Source organism: Myotis daubentonii, chromosome 9 (genome assembly GCF_963259705.1).
Source record: "Myotis daubentonii chromosome 9, mMyoDau2.1, whole genome shotgun sequence".
NCBI lineage: Eukaryota > Metazoa > Chordata > Mammalia > Chiroptera > Vespertilionidae > Myotis > Myotis daubentonii.
The window spans coordinates 7,516,121-7,535,939 of NC_081848.1; the positions used below are offsets into that span (position 1 = coordinate 7,516,121).

General features: G+C 46.5%; 1 protein-coding gene across 1 annotated transcript in view; it reads right to left on the reverse strand.

Moving 5' to 3' along the window:
- Nucleotides 1-427: 427 nt before the first annotated feature.
- The window catches only part of HTR3B (5-hydroxytryptamine receptor 3B), a 54,685-nt gene continuing 35,293 nt past the window's right edge, over nt 428-19,819 (reverse strand). Inside the window, exons 4-10 of the mRNA XM_059710634.1 lie at nt 15,198-15,242; nt 14,766-14,875; nt 13,721-13,890; nt 13,080-13,237; nt 5,063-5,273; nt 4,748-4,930; nt 428-3,895 (exon numbers count right to left, since the gene is read on the reverse strand). Of these exons, the coding sequence (XP_059566617.1) occupies nt 3,660-3,895; nt 4,748-4,930; nt 5,063-5,273; nt 13,080-13,237; nt 13,721-13,890; nt 14,766-14,875; nt 15,198-15,242 (1,113 nt within the window). The 3' untranslated portion in view covers nt 428-3,659. The remainder of the gene's footprint in view (nt 3,896-4,747; nt 4,931-5,062; nt 5,274-13,079; nt 13,238-13,720; nt 13,891-14,765; nt 14,876-15,197; nt 15,243-19,819) is intronic.

The following is a 19,819-nucleotide window of genomic DNA, read 5'->3' on the forward strand; positions in this document are numbered from 1 at the left end:
CGCCCCACACTGGGGATCAAGCCCACAACCCGGGCATGTGCCCTGACTGGGACTTGAACCGTGACCTCCTGGTTCATAGTCGATGCTAAACCACTGAGCCACGTCGGCCAGGTGCCACTTGTTAGTAATGGCATTTACTGGATGTAGAGCTGGCCCTGGGCCTGCTTGCCTTGTTGAGATCAGTATCACTTGGCACATGAGCAGAGGAGGCCACACTGGCACCTAGCTTATTGGCCAGTCTTCATTCCTAAAGGGCTGCTTCTTATGGGCTGATGTAAAAAACTTGAGAGATGTTCTTTTTTTTAAAATATTTTTAATTGAGTTTAGAGAAGAGGAGAGAGAGAGAGAGAGAGAGAGAGAGAGAGAGAGAGAGAGAGAGAGACCCGCAACCTCCTGCATGTCCCCTACTGGGGATGGATCCCAAAACCCGGACATGTGCCCCCGACCAGGATTCAAACCAGTGACCTCTCGGTGCATGGGACGATGCTCAACCAACTGAGCCACACCTACCAGGGCTTGAAAGACATTCTCTGGGAAGGGAGCAAGGAAGGAGCTGTAATAGGAGTGGGATAGAAAGTCCCTTTGGCACCTCCTCCCCTTCCAAGTCCCCTACAAGGAGGCATGCGATGGCTTCAGCCTTGACCTTGGGATCCTGGAATAAAGCACTTCGGGAAGTACCAGAGACAATAACTGGATTCTGATAGAGGTGGCTGGAATGGGAGCCCACACCAAAGACTCAAAACTGGAACCCATCTGCTCACAGCAAGCAGGTATTTTTATTTTGCGGTGTATTATTTACTCTTCAAAGTGCTGTTGAGTACATTGCTTCATTCTGATATTAACCATTCTGTGATGTGGGTAGAGTAAGTATAAGCAGCCCAATGTCAAATACTGTAGTTAAAGCTGAAGCTCTGAGAAGCTAAGCTCCAGGTCCCCCCGTAGACAGTGGTGGCGCCGGGACGTAAGCCAGGTGCTTTCTCCAAAACACGGCTGGAAAGGAAGGAGACTCCATAGCGGGGAGTTCGCCGCCGGCTTTTTCCTCCTCTAGCAACGGAGGTAGTGAAGGGGGATTGAGGGATCGACTTAGAGGCTCACTGAGCAGGTCGAGGCAGAGGAAGCCAGTGGTACAGAGTAGGAAGTGAGGAGGGAGACAGGTGGAGGCTTGCATGGACACTTCCTGTTCACAAACTTCTTATGCTCCTCATTTCATTAACAGCAGCAGTGGAATTTCATGGGCAATTGGCATTGAGCACTAACTGGGAGGTAATGAGAGAGAGAGGATGCAGGTAAAGGCTGTTTGAATTTAAATTCTTTTTCTTTGGGGGCAGGAGGAAGGAGGGAGGCAGGTTTTTTTAAAAGGCAATTTGAGTGCTGGAAAAGTTTTTAGCAAACAGCTTTGGACTTTCGCATCCTCTGTGGCAGCGTTAGGAGTGATGACTGTCATCCAGCCCACCATGCTCTCCTACCCACCAACTCCCGGTGGCTGCCTTGGAGTGAGAGACGCTGAGGAACTGGGTGTTGGACCTTAGGCAGATGCTGCCAATCAGACTTGGGAAGACCCACTGGGAATATGTGCACCATCAATGAGTTAGAATGAGTTGCTCTGTAATAGTTATTGCAGAATTGCCATAAGCAAAACTCGGTATGGACCTGGGCAGAGATGAGGGATAAACTAGAAATAGAAAACAGGATTACTGCCCTAGGAATGTGTGATCTATTTGACAAGTGATGTACACACACACACACACACACACACACACACACACACACACAAAACATTCAAAGGGAGGAGGATAAAGGGTAATGTAAGACTAAAGATAGAGAAGAGGGCAGGGTCATGAGGTGACAAAGTGACAACGGATGGGGGAAGGAGGCTGCTGTGCGCAGGACTCTGTGACACTCAGGTTAGTGAACTGAAGGGAGAGGCTTAGATGGAAGTAAGGCCCCCCAGGAAGGTGGCCAGCAGGTCCGCTTGGCTGGACTAAGGACTGTCATCGGACGCAATGAGAAATGAAGGGAGTCAAGTGTAAGGGGAGGGAAATTTTGTGGAAGGCTTGAATTCTAATCTTTGGATTCAGGTTATGAAGCCACTGGAACTGCCACAAAATAGGCAAATCAATGCAGATTTGGCTACGAAAGAGTATGAGCCAGAAGTGGATTAGGTTACCAGGTGCCAGGTGATCAGGGCTCTTTTGTTCAGGATGAGGAGCTGTGGGCACAGATAGGAAGCTAAGGAGCCATCAGGGTGGTGATGGTTAATTTTATGTGTCAACTTAGCCAGGCCATAGTACCATTCTAGATGTTCCTCTGAAGTTATTTATTTAGATGGGATTAAAATTTAAGTCAGTAGAATTTGAATAAAACTGATTATCCTCAAGAAAGTAAGTGGGTCTCATCTAATCATTTGAAGGCCTTAATAGGAAAAGACGGACCTACCCCGAGAGGAAACCCTGCCTTTAGACTCAGACTACAACTCTCCCTGAGTCTCAAGCCTGCCAGCCTCCATAATCACGTCAGAGTTATGGGCTGAATTGTGTCTCCCCCAAATGTATATGTTATATCTTACAAAATGACTATATTTGGATATAGGGCCTTTTAAAAGGTAACTAAAGTTAAATGAGGTCAGTAGGACATGAGGTCAAATAGGTCATGAGGGCACATATGACTGTGTCCTTGTAAGAAGAGGAAGTTTGGACAGACACACACAGAGAAAAGACCACATGAGGATACATGGAGAAGACGGCCATCTACAAACCAAGGAGAGCACCCTCAGAAGAAACCAACTCCGCCAGCACTTTGATCTTGAACTTCCAGCCTCCAGAGCTGTGAGAAAATAAATCTTGGTATAAGCCACCCAGCCTGTGGCATTTTGTTATGGCGGCCCACGCAGACTGAAACAGGATAGATTATAAATTCCTTGAGCCCAAGGGCCATGTAGTGAGCCTGTCCCCCAACTCAGTGCCTTGCACGTGGTGTGTGCTGGCTGTGTGGACCTAGACTGCCCTGGAAGCCTTGGCACCTGGTTTTCCTCCAACAGTGATGCACTGGCTGCTGAGGCAGCAGAGGAAGATGGACTCACAGTGGAACAAGAGCTTCAGGATACAGGCATGGCAGAGAGGCTCGGGTTGCAATGGAGTGTGAGCCAGGGAACAGGGCAGGGAGATGTCTGGACTTACAGGGAACTGAAGGTCGATGCAAGGTTGACCTCAGGAATCCAGTCAAGGGAAGGATGAGCTGTGACTAACTTGTTTTGTATTTTCTGGTGTGCTTAACACAATGCCTAGAATTTATTTGACACCCAATAAAGGTTTTGTTGAGTGACTAAATAAGTGACCAAGACAGGGCTGGGAGATGGAAGGATCTTACACTTAAATAAACCTGCTGAAACATACATGCATGCTGGATGTACTTAGGGATTTTCTGAAAGAGATTGCTAACTTTCCCTGTGTGCCCCAAACTGTTTCTGCATTTTCATCATGACTACATTACCCCTGGGTCATTTACTCTCTCATTCGGTGTGCATCCCTGGACTGAATGAAAAGAGGCAACAGGGGCTGGAGAGCTTTTAACCCACCATTCCTCTCCTCTAATCTCCCCACAGAATTTTCAGCCTCCACCCGCTGCGAGAGCACATTGATGGAGCCCAGCCAAACCCGTCTTCACAGGCGGCTCCACAGTGCCCAGAGGGAGCACAGCGTGATGGCGTAGAGCCCCAACATCACAAGGTAGCCTTGAAAGAGCAGTCGGTCAACGCGTTCCAGGAGGGCCAGCCACCCGACCTCCTGCTGGGCCGCCTGGTCCTGGGCTTGGAAGTAGTTGCTGATGGACTGAAGCTGGGACAAGACTTCCTTCAGGGTCCCTGAGGGGGCCTGGTGCTCTCGACAGACAGAGGACTCTGCGTGAGAGAGGAGAACACCCCAGTCAACCAGGGACGGCCAAGGCCCCGTGGACTTCCCACTGAGGCTGATGGCCTCACCCTTCAAGAAGGGTTGTAGGCAAAACTGGGCGGTGGGCTGAGTTGGGGTTGGGGACTCTCTTCCCGCCTGCTGAGGGGTTCAGAATGAAGAAAAAACCCTTTAAGTTTTTACATAGAACTAATATCAATATTACTAATAATTATAATAGGTAGAAGAAGCTACCATTTCCTTACCACTGTTGTTTGCTAGGCACCAGACTGTGTTTCCTATGTTTTGTCTTAGTCAATCCTCACAGCAACTCTAGGGCTGGGTATTCTTATCTCCATTTTTATAGACAAGGAGCCCCAGGTTCCTAGAGATGAAATTGCTGAAGGGAGCCCCGGAGAGCATATCTATGTGGGGTGTCCAGGCTAGACCCATTGAGGCGGCTTTCTGAGCTGGGGCCAGCCCATGTTGACCCAGGCAGAGCTTTGTGGCAGAGATGATTTTTAAACCTTTGCACATTAAGCAACTGCAATCCAAAGCTATACCTACACAGTGTGTGTGTGTGTGTGTGTGTGTGTGTGTGCGCGCGCGCGCGCACAGGCGCATGCCTGTGCACACGGCACCTAGGAAATAAAACAAGCTAAGGGAATTGAGGACCTGACCTCCAAGCTGAAATGAAACTTTCTGGGAAGCTAGCAGGAGTTAGTGGCCTTCAGTCCCCAGAAAGGCCATGTAAAATGCAGCACAGAGGCCAATGAGCAGATGTTTCAGACTTTTCACGCAGCCTGGTGCTCCATCAGTGGGAACGGGTGCTGAGGGTAGGGACCTCAAAGCTTCTCACAAACCTGTCGCCCCAACAAGCTGGGTCCTGCGATCCATTAGAAGCCCATCAGCATCGGTGTCCCCTCCAAGGCCCAAGAGGGGCCGCTCCTGCCCGCTGTGCTGCTGATCGTGAAGGAATTTGACCAACAAGATGGATTTAGACAAGCTGAGAACCAAGAAGGCCATGCAGACGGTGAAGAAGACGCCTGGGGGAAGGAACCAGGAGGTGGAGTTAGCTGGAGTCTCGGGGGCCTCTCCCTCCCCAGATCTGAAACGCAACAGCAAATCTTTGCCAGGAGTCATGCGAGACAAATGTCTGGCGACCCCAGGCTGCTTACCGATCAGAGGGGTGCGCACTGCGCTCTGTGGCATCTCGTCAGACATGTTGACCCTGAAAACGGTGTAGCCCACCAGCAAGCTGGTCTTGAAGATAATCCTGGCACGGCAGGTGGGGGGGATGTAGAAGCTCCCCAGGTCCACAAGCATGAGGAAGATGCTGGGAATCAGCAGGCTCACCACGTAGACCAGCGGGCGCCTGCGAATCACCACCTGGACAGGGACAAGAAATCTGTTGAAAAGAGGGTCTAAGCCAGGGCTCCCGTCCCTGCAGGCCACAGCTCAGTCTCGGGAGCAGGGAGCAGCGGCAGGAGGGGACCCGCCACAGGCCGACGGAAGAGGCCCAGCGAGGCCTGCAGCGGGGCTGGCACGCAGGGTGCTGAGTGGGTTTTGTAGCTGGAAATCTGAGTCTCATAAAATCACTATGATTGTTGTTGCCATTTTTTTTTCCTCTGGGATGGTGACGGGATTTGTCTTTAATAAACACAAACTAGTCTCCTCCCTTGAGAGAAACCAGGGAATGACAGGGCTGCTTTCCTCACCAGACGGTGGACCCTTTGAGGGTGCAAACAGCAACCTGTTAAATCTCCCACAGAGCCTAAAGGAACGCCTATTTTGTAGCGGGTTTCCGTGAGTGCTTGCTGATCAAATGAATGGGTTGGGACCTTTACTGTTGGGGTTTGGGAAAAAAAAACATCTGAAATTTCCCGTTTCTCTGATTCTCAAAGCAATAGAAGGCTTTCTACGTGTCAGAGGGTGTGCTTGGTGGGTGGCCTTAGGCACATGGTGTGGTTTATGTAATCCTCGCTGCGAGCTTGCTGGCAGGTAACCTAATAGGCCTGCTTTATAGATTTTAACAAATGAAGCTCGGCCCCTCAGTGAGGTGAGTTAGCGACAGAGCTGGGAAGAGCCCCGATGTCTCCCAGTTCCGAGCCCAGGGCTCTTTTTCATACAGTGTAGCTACAACTCTTGATCTGGCCAGACCTCTGAGTTGAGTTCAGGGTTCTTCTCCTTCCTCTCTGTCTCCTGTTCTGGAAGAGAACCACAGAGAAATAAGCCAAGACAGAGGCCAGGGATGGCGCAGACCATGGCAGGGCAAGAGCTTGCCTGGGCGAGGCCAGACAGCACCTTGCTGATGAAAGCGGGGACCCTCCCCCTCCCGCCCGCCATTGGGTCTGAGAGCATATTCCGTCTCAGTGGTGCTTGACAGGCCCGAGTGTTTGGCGGATTGCAGTCTGGCTGTTGTCTTTCACATTAAACATAATTGGCTGCAGATACCTAAACCAGAGCAACACTCACTGCTTTGCAATAATTTGGTTAAAACACATTTGTACCAAAGTGCAATCAACAGCAAAACAACAACAAAATGAACTGTCATCAACCTGCACCCCCTAGCTCCCATCATCACGCTGCGCTTGACTGTGGTTAGATGGGGCAGTGAGCGGGGTGCCCAGTGGGCAGAGTCCATGGGGTCCTGGAGTGGGGGCCCAGGCTAGCCCACTGGTGATCTGGACATACGGGTGGGAGGGGACCAACCCTGCTGTCTCTGGTGGGTAGAAGCAGAAGACCCCCTAGAGCAGCGGTTCTCAACCTGTGGGTCGCGACCCCTTTGGCGGACAAACGACCCTTTCACAGGGGTGGCCTAAGACCATCCTGCATATCAGATATTTACATTACAATTCATAACAGTAGCAACATTACAGTTATGAAGTAGCAACGAAAATAATTTTATGGTTGGGTCACCACATGAGGAACTGTATTTAAAGGGCCAGAAGGTTGAGAACCACTGCCCTAGAGGCTTCATGGTAGATGTTACATGAAGGGTGAAAAGAAAAGTATAGGTGGGCACACTGGTTAAGCAGAGAGTCCAGACGTAGTCCAGGGAACAGGGCTCCAGAGCCCTCGTCCCTAGATCCTACATGTGCTGGTTTTAGTGGTCCTGGGTGAGGTATTTCACCTCTCCATGCCTGATTTTCCCTTTTTAAAATATTTATTTCAGAGATGAAGGGAGAGGAAGAGAGATATAGAAACATCAATGACGAGAGAGAATAATTGGTTGGCTGCCTCTTGCACACCCCACCCACACTGGGGATAGAGCCCCGCAACCCCAGCATGTGCCCTGACTGGGAATTGAATCATGACCTCCTGGTTCATAGGTAAGTGCTCAACCATTGAGCCACACCGGCCGGGCTGCTTTCCCTTTCTAAAAGAGCTGTTTACTGTAGCCTTGCCGAACATCTTGGGTGCAGTTGATATTACTGTAGAAGTCTTTCAGTGGAGTTCCTGTGTAAAAGCAGGACCTCAGATGACTGCTCTCCAGCCGGAGGCAGCTGCAGGGAATGAGGGTAAACCAGGGCCAGACCCAAGGATGGCAGCGTGGCTCCTTTGGCCCCTGGTTCCAGGAAGGTGCAGCTGCCGGGGAGAGCTGTGGCAAGAGCTAGGAGGTCGGGAGGCAGGCCGGCTCCCAGGGCATGGAGCCCGTGCAGTTTGCTAATGCTCTGCTGGTGCCATTTTGAAATTGGTAGTAATTTTTGAACAAGCGGCCCTGCCTTTTCACTTTGCACTAAGGCCACACAAATTCTGCAGCCAGTCCTGTCGGGAGGGTATTCCTCTCTGGACCAACAGTAGCTGAAAGCAGAAGGAAAACGGTGGGCACAGAAAGAGACAGCTGTGATGTAACATACAGCAGAAACCGCTCCTGTCTGTGTTTGGCTTATAAAATTGTGAATCTAGACAGGCCCTCCAAAACGACCTCATCCATCTTCCTACCTTTAGCGAAGGATGCTCCCGTTCCGAAGACAGACAAGATAGTGCCTATACTTTGGTTTTGCTTCAAGAGCGAAGGAGCCACCTTTTCTTCTAGGTTGATTTAGGGGCAATGTTACCTATGCACTAGGCTAATTTTCTCTACTAGCCGAGTATAGCCTAAAAAATATTAATCTTATCACCCAGTTTTCAGAAATGTTTTGTTTTTTCATCTCTTTTGATCCTCAAAGCCCTTTATTCCCTTGCTCAAGAGACATTAATTGAGCATAAACAGTGTCAGACTCTATCCTAAATATTGGAGTCAGGACTGTTAATAGGAAACTTCTCCATCTTATGGGGTCAGGAACCAGACTCTGACGGTTAGATGTTTCCCAAGTCTACAGAGGGAGAGGAATGGACCATGCCCAGAGTCTGTGCCTGCTTTAGATGGTGAGATTTGGGCTCTTTTGAGTTTATATTAAGATGATATTTTGGTCTTAGAATTGGAGCAGGCTTGGGGTAAGATGTTTGGGGGTGCTGGGACAGGGTGAATGTATTTTGGGACAGACACAAATTTTCAGGAGCCAGAGGGTGACAGACTGCAGTGGGTTGAATAATGAGTCCAAGAATCCATGCCCTCCTGGAAGTTCATCAAGTCACCGAACTTGGAAACGGTAATTAGTTAAGAGGAGGTCACACTGGGGAAGATGCACCCTTCATCCAATATGACTAGTTTTCCTTTTACGAAGAAGAGACACAAAAAGGAGAAGGCCATGTCAAGATGAAGGCAGAGATTGGAGTGCTACATCTGTGAGCCAAGGAATGCTGAAGACTGCCGGCAACCGCAGAAACCAGGAGAGAGGCACGGGACGATTCTCCCTTGGAGCCCAGAAGGAACCAGCCCTGCTGACACCTTAATTTCAGGATCTGGCTTCCAGAACTATGAGACGAATCAGCTCTGTTGTTTTAAGTCACACAGTTTGTGGTACTTTGTTATGGCAGCTCTAGGAAACTAATACGGGTGACTTGCCCAGTAACACACAGTACACAGATGCCAAAGAATGGACTGGAATATACTGCATCATGTTTAATTGTATCGTCATCACATAGGACTAGGCATAGTTTCTCGTGTTAGATTGCCTGGGTTCAAGCCCAGGCTCCACTAGTCACCCCATTACCTTGGTAAATTACTTAACTTCTCTGCAGCCCAGCTCATCCATTTGTAAAGACACAGACACTTAGAGCACCTATCTCATAGAGGTGTGAGGGTTACATGTACAAAGTCGTGAAATGGTGCCTGACACAGAGTAAATGCTCACTTCTGTGGTTGTTGTGAGTATGGCTCCCTGGGCGGTTGTGAGGTCTATGACAGGTCCCAGGAGCCTTGTTCTATTCATGTTTGTGTCCTCGGTGCTCACCATTGACCCTGGCACAGAGAAGAGCTCAAAAGATGTTTGTTGAGTTGCATTGTAGTCAATTAATAATTCTATGTTTAGTTCAATGGGGTGGGATCCTGGGAGTAGCCCCAGTGGGGGCTCTGCAGCTGAGGTCAGCCCTCTGAGGGCTGCCTCTCCTCGGGTACACCAGAGGCAACAGCCCTGCTAATTCTGGGGGAAGGTACGTCACCAGCTCAGTGAGACGCTGCTCTCTGCGGAGCTGCCCCTACCTAGAGCCCATCATTTCTAATGGACTAAGGGAGCTGGTGCCTTTAAATTTCACAGAAAGGGAAGGAAAAGCACTTTAGTTTCAGTCTGTGTTCTCCATTAGACACCCTTCAGGTGTTAGCAATATTATGCCACAATTTCATTATCCATTAAAGCCAGGTAATAATAAGTACACAAAGGTATTTGGAGCCTATTGTTGTTAATGAAAGAGATCAATCTAATTCAGAATGTGTGTGTGGAGAGCTCCTTGGAGATGGAATAGGCCCCAAGGTTAGCCTCTAATTGCCTCGGTGATGGCAGACCCCACCAGCACTCAATTTTGCATGACCGTCTTTATGACATAGTTGGAATTTTGACGCCCAGGCTCAGGCTTCATAGCGAAGCCCGTTTTCCTCTTCTCCCAAGCCTCTCTCCACAGTCCTAATCCAGAAAGAATGGGAAAGTGGCTGCCAGCTAAGTAAGATCCTTCCACCGAGTGGGAGTTTTTCTCAAACCTGGACCATGGCTCAGCGGATTAGCAGAGTCCGTGATTCTGGGATTACCTGAGTGACCCTGGAAAGACTTCCAGGGCTCTAAATTCATATTCTCTCTCTCTCTCTCTCTCTCTCTCTCTCTCTCTCTCTCTCTCTCTCTCTCTCTCTCTCTCTCTCTTCCTCCCCGGCCCCAACCCCATCTCTCCCACTCTTGAACTGGTGGTGCTCAAAAGGATCTTCTATCAAGTTTATGAGCTGCAGTCAATAGATATCTGAACAAAACAACTCTATCCTAAACCAGAAAAGAAAATCATGTCAGGAAAAGAAGACGAGGCACCTTTCTTTCTCCAATGGCCCTCTGCATTTTCCTGGACGCCCCCGGTGGACCCCCATTCCTGCCTGAATGAGCATTTACTCAGCGTGCGGCTCTGTGGTTGGACTCACTTTCGTTCCCACAATGTCCACCCTCTTCTATCCAACGTGTGTTCTTAAATTTTATTCCTACCTCCTCCCCTTCTACCCTCATTCTTTAAAAAACAAAACCAAAAGGCCACCATACCGACACCGAACGCTGGCCCTGCTGTTTCTGGGAACTAGCACCTCTGAGGGGGTGTTGGAAGAAACCTCCCCTCCGGCGGCTGCTGGCTCTGGCGCCGGCTGCTCACAGACATCCTCGTAGGCAGGGGGCTGTGCTCTGGGCCCCCCGGGGCTGCAGCCTCACCCCAGGCTGTGGCAGTACGTGCCCCAGGGCTGGCACATATGATTGTACATTCGCTGGAACTAGCGGGGCAGCCAGAACATTGGATTTGGTTTCGATGGCAACAGCGCACCTCAGGCCCAGGTGACAACGTATTTAGGACAGATCACTGTAGCTCCTGCCTGCCCCACCTGTCCCCAACCCCCTGCTGTCCCAGCCTGGACTGGGACACAGCAGGTGATCAGGCTCAGAGGGCGGTGACTCTGCTGCCAGGACCCCAGCAGCCCAATGTCTGAATGGAACTGGGCTCCCAATGTCTCGTCATTGGCCACGGGCTGCTGAAGGACACGTGCCTCGGCTGCCACATTCAGAGTAGGATGCGTGGTAGGAAGTCAGGGCACCTGAGCCCAGCCACGGTGCACAGAGCAGAAATGGGGAGGCAGGGGCCTGGCAGAGGCCAACGGAGACAGAATTGGGATAGTCACCAAATCTCCTTTAAGCTCCTGAGTCTAGCTCCCTGCCCAACCACAGATCACTGTGCGTCTACTCAGGATTCTTGCTCTAGTCTGTTCTGGAGGGCCAGGGTGGCCACCAGGCCCGCTAGATCACCCACCTTGGGCCCCGGCAGAGGGCCTCAGGGAAGAGCTCTCAGAGCCTGAAACCTTATCTCTGCCCGCCTTCAGCACACCCATCACAGACACTGTGAGTGGAGAATACAGTGCCAGGACCATGGCTCCTGAGACCCGGGAGCCCTTCCTTCCGTACGCAGTCTTTCACTCCGCCGGTCATCGTAGTGCACAGACAGGCCTCAGCCACTGTTGAGATGACAGATTACTATTGAGGGCAAAGGGTGACGTGTGTGTACCGACAATGGCTGCCTATGGAGAGAGTGCGTGTGTTTACCTACCCGTTTCCTGCTTTCCCTCGTCTCTCTCCGTGCAGTGTAGGTAATGGCGTGTGCAGCGTTCTCGGGGTGCTTGGTAGGTGCCTGTGTCCCACCTTGCATGTGCTGCTCCCTCACATTTCCCTTTAATGCTCTCCATTATTCGGCTGCATTAATAATGTTTGCGGGCTGATATCTTTAAAATTAATGAGGTGTTTACTCTGAGCCAAGAAACTCATTGAAATTAAAAAAGCTTTCTTTTCTCCACTCCCTTTCCCTCGCTAAAAAAAAAAGTGGACAAAAGAGCCACAATGCAGGCTTTGCTAAAAACCAAGCAGAATAGGCAAGAACCCAGATCCCACCACTGGGAAGATACAAGTTGCGATCAGCCACTGCCCAGGGTTATACATGGGCCAAGTTCACACAACAGCTGTCTCTAGGAGGTTCCAACTTAACAAGAGCTTTCCTTGAGAGCTGCAGACACCTTTCCACCAATGCAGGGGCACCTGTGGCCCCAATAACAGCTCCTTTCACAGCCGCAATCCCTTAACACGCAATGATCCATTGTAACCATAGCACCTTCGTCTAGTCTGAATTTTCCTTCTTATCCAAAAGGCTTGTTTCCAGGACAATTCATCTTGTGTATCCTGGTCTGTCTGTAGTCTCTATTTTTCAATGGAATCCCTTCCCTGCCATAAAGGAGCCCCCCTCCTACCACTCCCCAAACTGCCACCACCACGGGCTGACTCTGTGTAGGAAAGCAGAACGGAATACTAACGATGTGAGTCTATGGGTCGCATGGACTTGCTTGTGCTCACACTCGGGATGGTTTGCCAGGAGGGCCAGGGAGGAGAGAATGGCTCTCTGGAGTGCAGAGCAGCAGGCTGCACTGTCCTGCACCCCCACCCTTACCCCCCTCCCCAGCCCTGCTGTACAAATTTCTCTGTGAACAAGGCAGCCAAGAGCATTCGGGGTGGCACTTCTGAGCAGTTCGGGTTTCCATCACACCCTCTTAGGGCAATTGTCCTCTCTGATCCGGAAACCACCAGCGGTCTCTGCGGATCCTGCAGGTGATTTGTTAGCTAATCCCTCCAGATATTCAAGTTAATAATATGGTAATTTTATGCACCTGCACCTGGAATTAATTAATAATTTACTCAACTAAAAACAGGACAATAGCGCTGAAGAGGCACTCTCTCCCAATTGGTGGTTGTGCGTGGGTTTTCTTTGGTTCCTCTCTGTAGGGATTGTAGGTGGCGGTGTTGGTGTGAAGCAACAGGCCTGAGCGCCTGCTGTGGTGGCTCATGTCTCTGGAGTGTGAAAACCACTCTCTTTATATTCACGTGGGGAGCGGCTACAGCAGGAGCCCAGGGTCTGCGCCTGCCCCGCTGGCCTCTGAAACGCTGAAAGCCAGTGGACGTCCGGAGCCGGCTGAATCGGCTGTTCCCGAATGATAGTGAGTGAGAATAGGCAACAGAGCAGAGAGCCCTCTGCCCAGCAGAGAAGGCCAAAGAGCGTGGAGAAGTGGGCGGAGGCGACGGGGAGGGAAGGACCTACGTGAAACTGGATCTGCGCGAAATCTCCAGCGCTGCTCTGCAGGATGCTGTAGGCGGAGGACACAGACAGAAGTTCCCACTCACTGTCATTCGAAAATGCTTTTCTGTTGTGCTTAACGTCTTCTCTGCTCCGCAGGAAGGCCAGGTCTACATCTTCCACTGAGAATAACAGAAACAGTGGGCACCAACACAAAATCCTTCCTTTTACTCCTGCCCCGCCATGTCCAGCCTCATGGAGATGGAGTTGATATAACCGTGTTGAATTAGGGGTAGAGGTGTGGAATAAAATCTTTCTAGCCATGGAAAAAGCATCTGTGAATTTAGGGCTTGGATTCCACTACCCATCCAATGATGGAGCTGCCCCTGTGACTTCTATACCATTCCCAATGGCAGTAGAGGCCTAATATTGTATTCCCAAACAAAGAGCGGCAACTGGGCTGTGCGTCTGGGCCCAGCGTGCTCTTGGTCTGAATGACAGCACGAGCCAAATAACGGCAGGAAGAAATTTAGGTTTGCAAGAAGTTAATTATGTGCAAGAATGAAATGGACCTGAAGAGTGGCATAATATCATTACGCCTGTGTGTGCCAACAAGCCAGCACAGGCATGTTCCCCCCGAGAAGGCTGTGCCCCTCCTGGCTTACCTGTGTGCAGAATGCTGTTGAAGGTTAGGCTGCAATTCTGGATATCAAACGGAAAAGCGTATGTCTCTAAACTGCAGGCAGAGACCACCTGGATGGACTTAGAGTTCCTGATGGTCCCGGATGAGTTCACATACACATAGTGAAGTTCAGGGAGTCTTTCAATGTCCACGCTGTATGAAACACAAGAGAATCTGTTGTTAGAGAGAGAGCTGTAGTCATTCCAATGCGCAGAAATGATTGTGAGATGGTAGTGACGACGACACCCAGGACTAACCTAGAAGCGCAAGGACAGAGTCACTTTTCCCCGAGATGATTCACCCACGCAAAGATGGATTCAGCAAGGACACCTCATAAATTAACTTGCTACTATTACGATACAAACACACTCCATGAGGAACCTCAAGCATTACCAACCAAATCCATATCTTAAACCAGTGGTTCTCAACCTTCTGGCCCTTTAAGTACAGTTCCTCATGTTGTGACCCAACCATAAAATTATTTTCGTTGCTACTTCATAACTGTAATGTTGCTACTGTTATGAATCGTAATGTAAATACCTGATATGCAGGATGGTCTTAGGTGACCCCTGTGAAAGGGTCGTTCAACCGCCAAAGGGATCGCGACCCACAGGTTGAGAACCGCTGTAAAACAATGTCAACTTATGGTACTTTTTTTATTTTTAATATATTTTATTGATTTTTTACAGAGAGGAAGGGAGAGAGATAGAGAGTTAGAAACATCGATGAGAGAGAAACATCTATCAGCTGCCTCCTGCACATCTCCCATTGGAGATATGCCCACAACCCAGGTACATGCCCTTGACCGGAATCGAACCTGGGACCTTTCAGTCCGCAGGCCGACACTCTATCCACTGAGCCAAACCGGTTTCGGCAACTTATGGTACTTTTAACCTGAATATTCCCAACAGTATGCTGGTCTTTAAGTTGAGAAACAAAAAATAGCAACAATGAGTGAATGTAAGCAGAAACTATCCTGAATATTCTAAGACATCTATACCCCATAGAAATATATCCAAGGCACTTACAATTCATTAATGATGATATCAGGGGCCCAGATGGCACTTAGAGGTAGGGAGATCTGGCTAATATCATCAAACATGCTGGAGTTCCATGATAAAAACTCATCATCCCAAACCTGTTAGGAGTAGCCAGAAAGGAAACTTATCAAAAAGAGGCAATATCAACCTTACCAAAGAACTGAAAAGAGATTTGGAGAAATAACCCAACGGATCAGCCTGTTGGTACTGTTGGGGCAGAGGATTTCCCATCCAACACCAAAAGATGGTAGCCTCAACCAGGAAACATGGCCTCCACTTACATGGATTCTAACAAGTTAGGTTTGCTGCAGATCTAAGGAACTGTAAACACAGAGATAATGTCTATTCCTCAGAGTAATAACATGTTTCAACAGGTCAAGATCAGGAGGGCAGCATGCACAGAAGGAAACAGTCCTTTACCTCACTGTACCAGACACTTGTCTTTAATTTTTGGTTCTGTGCATCCTGCAAAGCACAAAGAAAATACACACCAAATATTAGCATGTCAGCAAATCGAAGCCCAGTTCAACAATACGACAATTCAGAGGAAGAAAATCAAATGTAAGTAAATAACGCTCATTTTAGAAACATTATCTTGACTCTTCAAGACCGGAGTATTTTCAGTTCCTATTTATTACATACACCTGTCACTGTGAGCTTTACTATATTATCTATGACAAAATGGCACTTTGACTGCACTTGACATCTTGAATGATTTGCTAATCTCTTTCCCACTCTAATTAGTTACTCTGCCATTAATCAGACTAAAAAACGATATGTAGTCGTGGTAAATTCTGGGGTAAAAGGATGAGACCAAGCTTATATTTGTAATCAAGATATTATTCATGCCTTTCAATGCCTGTTATCTCAGTCACTATTGGCAGCCATTCCTCAGTTACCTTATGTTTGGATTTCCATTCTTATAAATAGACTAAATGAGCATATGCAAATGAGGTATTTTTGATGATATAAATAGATGATTTCCCATGTCTGCAATGAGTCAGTGATTTTTTAATAGACCCCCAAAAAGAACAACCAAAATAAAACCTCCTTACTGATTTTTATATCTAGTCTAGTAAAAAACAGTCTAAAACTACTATGTCTTAAGAGATTTAAAATTTTTATACCATATAAAAATTAACTTGAAATGAATCACAAATCTTAATTTAAAAGCTAAAACTATGAAACCTTTAGAGAAAACACAGGAGTAGTCTTTCATGACTCTGAATTAGGCAATGGCTTCTTATATATGACACCACAAGAACAAACAACAAAAGAAAAAAATAAAAGCGTTTGCATTTTAAAGGACATCATCAAGAAGTAAAAAGGCAGCTCACAGAATGGAAGAAACTATCTGCAAATTATTTATCTGGTAAGGGCCTTGTATCTAGAACAGGGGTGGGCAAACTTTTTGACTCGAGGGCCACAATGGGTTCTTAAACTGGACTGGAGGGCCGGAACAAAAGCATGGATGGAGTGTTTGTGTGAACTAATATAAATTCAAAGTAAACATCATTACATAAAAGGGTACGGTCTTTTTTTTCAATAGTTTTATTCATTTCAAACGGGCCGGATCCGGCCCACAGGCCGTAGTTTGCCCACAGCTGATCTAGAATATATGAATAACTCATAACTCAACAACAACAAAACATACAACCCAAATTAAAAATGGACAAAGTGCCAAAGCAATCTTGAGAAAGAAAAATAAAGCTGGAGGCATCATGCTCCCTGATTTCAAACTATATTACAAAGCTATAGTAATTAAAACAGTATGGTTTTGGCATAAAAATAGACACATATTTCAATGGAACAGACTATGGAGCCCAGAAATAAATCCACACATATATGATTAATTAATTTAGAATGAAGGAGCCAAGAATATACTGTGAGGAAAGGATAGTCTCTTCAATAAATGGCATTGGGGAAATTGGACAGCCACATGCAAAAGAACGAAACTGGGCCACTATCTTATACCAGTCACAAAAATTAACTCAAAACGGATTAAAGAATGTAAGACCCGAAACCATAAAGCTCCTAGAAGAAAATATAGGTGGTAAGGTCCTTGAAATAGTTCTTGGCAATGATTTTTAAAACCTGACACCAAAAGCAAAAGCAACAAAAGCAAAAATAAACAAGTGGAACAGGACTACATCAAAATTAAAAGCTTTTATACAGCAAAGGAAACCATCAACAAACTGAAAAGACAGCCCACTGAATGAAAGAATATAATTATCAAATATATATCTGATAAGCGTCAAATATCCAAAATATATAGAGAATATATATAACTCAATAACAAAAAACATCTAATTAAAAATGGGCAGAAGATCTGCATAGACATTTTTTCAAAGAAGACACATAGGTACATGAAAAAATGCTCAACATCATTAATCATCAGGTAAATGCCAATCAAAACCACAATGAAGTATCACCTCACACCTGTTAAAATGGCTATTATCAAAGGACAAGAAGTAACAAGTGTTGACAAGGATGTGGAGAAAAGGGAACCAACCCTTGTACACTGTTGGTGGGACTGCTGAGTGGACTTTCCTCAAAAATTAAAAATCAAACTACCATATGGTCCAGCAATTCCACTTCTGGGTATTTATTCAAAGAAAATGAAAACATTAATTCAAAAATATATGTGCACCCCCGTGTTTATTGCAGCATTTACTTACAATAGCCAATTTGTGATAACAACTTAAGTGTTAACCAATGGATGAATGGATAAAAGAATTGTGTTACATATATAATGGAATATTATTCCACCATAAAAGAATAAAATCATGCCATTTGTAACAACATGGATGAACCCTGAGTGTATTATGCTAAGTTATAAATTAGAGAAAGACAAATACCATATGATGTCTCTTATATGTGGAACCTAAAAATAAAAAACAGCAAAAACAAAATCCAAGTTTATAGATAAACAGAACAGATTGGTGGTTGCAAGAGGTAGAGAGTGGGAGGTGTTTTTGCTTTGTTTTGTTTTTAGTTATTAAATAATTTTAAAAAGAAAACAAAAGAACAACTTGATTTTCAATCATAATAAATGTTTAAGGGCTTTTACAAGCACTCTAAGTCATTGATTGTAAGCAGCTACTTACAACACAACATTAGCTTTCCAAATGATATTCAGATGATAATTAAATTTGACCATAAACAATATAACAATTTGAAGAGAAAGCTTTGTAGTAAAAATAATCTGAAATTTTGTATTTCATAAGAAAATTTCAACATTCAAAATAAAGCACACAAAAGAATATCTACAAAGGCTTTGAAGGCTATGTGCTTTATGTAATGTTTATTGGCTTCATGGTTAAATACACAATTCCAACTGGTTTCTTTTTAACTGTAAGGACAAAATTTAATTTCTCTATGAGAAAATACCTTACAGAAAAAAATGGACAAAGGACTGAATAGACATTTCTCCAAAGAATATATGTAGTCATATGCTGATAATAACTGGGTAATTTCTGAGAAATGTGTCATTAGGTGATTTTATCATAGTGCAAATATCATAGAGTGTGCTTACACAAACATAGGTGGTATAGCATGCTACACAACTAGGCTTATGATATAGACTATTGGTCCTAGACTACAGCCTGTCCAGCGTGTTACTATACAAAATAGCAGGAGAATAAATCAAACGCAAGAGGAAATGATGCAATCAAATGCAGTAAACATGAGATGTATGAGGCTGCTGCCGGCATAACACAGCATAAGACAGTTTTACTGCAAACTTTTTTATAATTAGAAAGAGTATACTTTAAAATAACAATAAAAAGTATATATAGTAAATACATAAACCAGCAACATAGTTGTTTATTATCATTGTCAAGTATTATGTACTCTACGTATTGTATGTGCTATACTTTTATACGACTCAGTGTGGTAAGTTTATTTACACCAGCATCATCACAGACACGTGAGTAATGGGTTGTGCTATGATATTACTAGGCGAGAGAAAATTTTCAGCTCCCATTATAATCTTACTAGTAGCCCTGCGCACGAATCCTTAAGCCAGTAGTTTGCCAGTAGCTTGCTGCCACCCTCCAGTAGCTCTCTGCCTGCTACCCTACCCTCCTGTAGCTCCTCCCACCCCCCACCCCCACCACCCTTCATAGCTTGCTGCCCTGCTCCCTCCAGTAGCTCTCTGCCCACCCTCCTGTAGCTCCTCCTACCCCCCACCTGGACCACCCCTGACAGCTTGCTGCCCTGCTCCCTCCTGTAGCTCTCTGCTGCCTGCTTGTAGCTCGTTGCCCACCCTCCTGCTGATCCAGGATCCAGTCGTTATGCGTAATGACCATTTGCATATTACATCTTTATTTTTTTTAATATATTTTATTGATTTTTTACAGAGAGGAAGGGAGAGAGATAGTTAGAAACATCGATGAGAGAGAAACATCGATCAGCTGCCTCCTGCACATCCCCCACTGGGGATATGCCCGCAACCCAGGTACATGCCCTTGACCGGAATCGAACCCGGGACCCTTCAGTCCGCAGGCCAACGCTCTATCCACTGAGCCAAACTGGTTTCGGCGCATCTTTATTATATAGGATGGGACCACCACCATCCATGCAGTCCATCATTGATCAAAAGATTGTTATGCAACATGTGACTATACAAATGGCTAATAAGCACATGAGAAGATGATCACCGTCACTACTATAGACCAAATTGTGTCCCTCCAAAGTTCCTGTGACTATTTGGAGATAGGGCTTTAGGAGGTAATGAGGTTAAATAAGGTCATAGGATAAGGCCCTAAACCCAATAAGATTAGTGGCTTTAGAAGAAGAGAAAGAGAGAAAGATCTCTCTCTCTCCTCCACGTGAGGACACAGTGATAAGGCAGCCATCTACAAGCCGGGAAGACAACTCTAACCAGGAACAAAATTGGTTAGAATTTTGATCTTGGGACTTCCCAGACCCCTATTGTTTAAGCCACCCAGTCTATGATATTTGTTACAGCAGTCGGATTGACCAATACAATCACTAATCATTAGGGAAATGTAAATAAGAACCACAATGAAAAACCACTT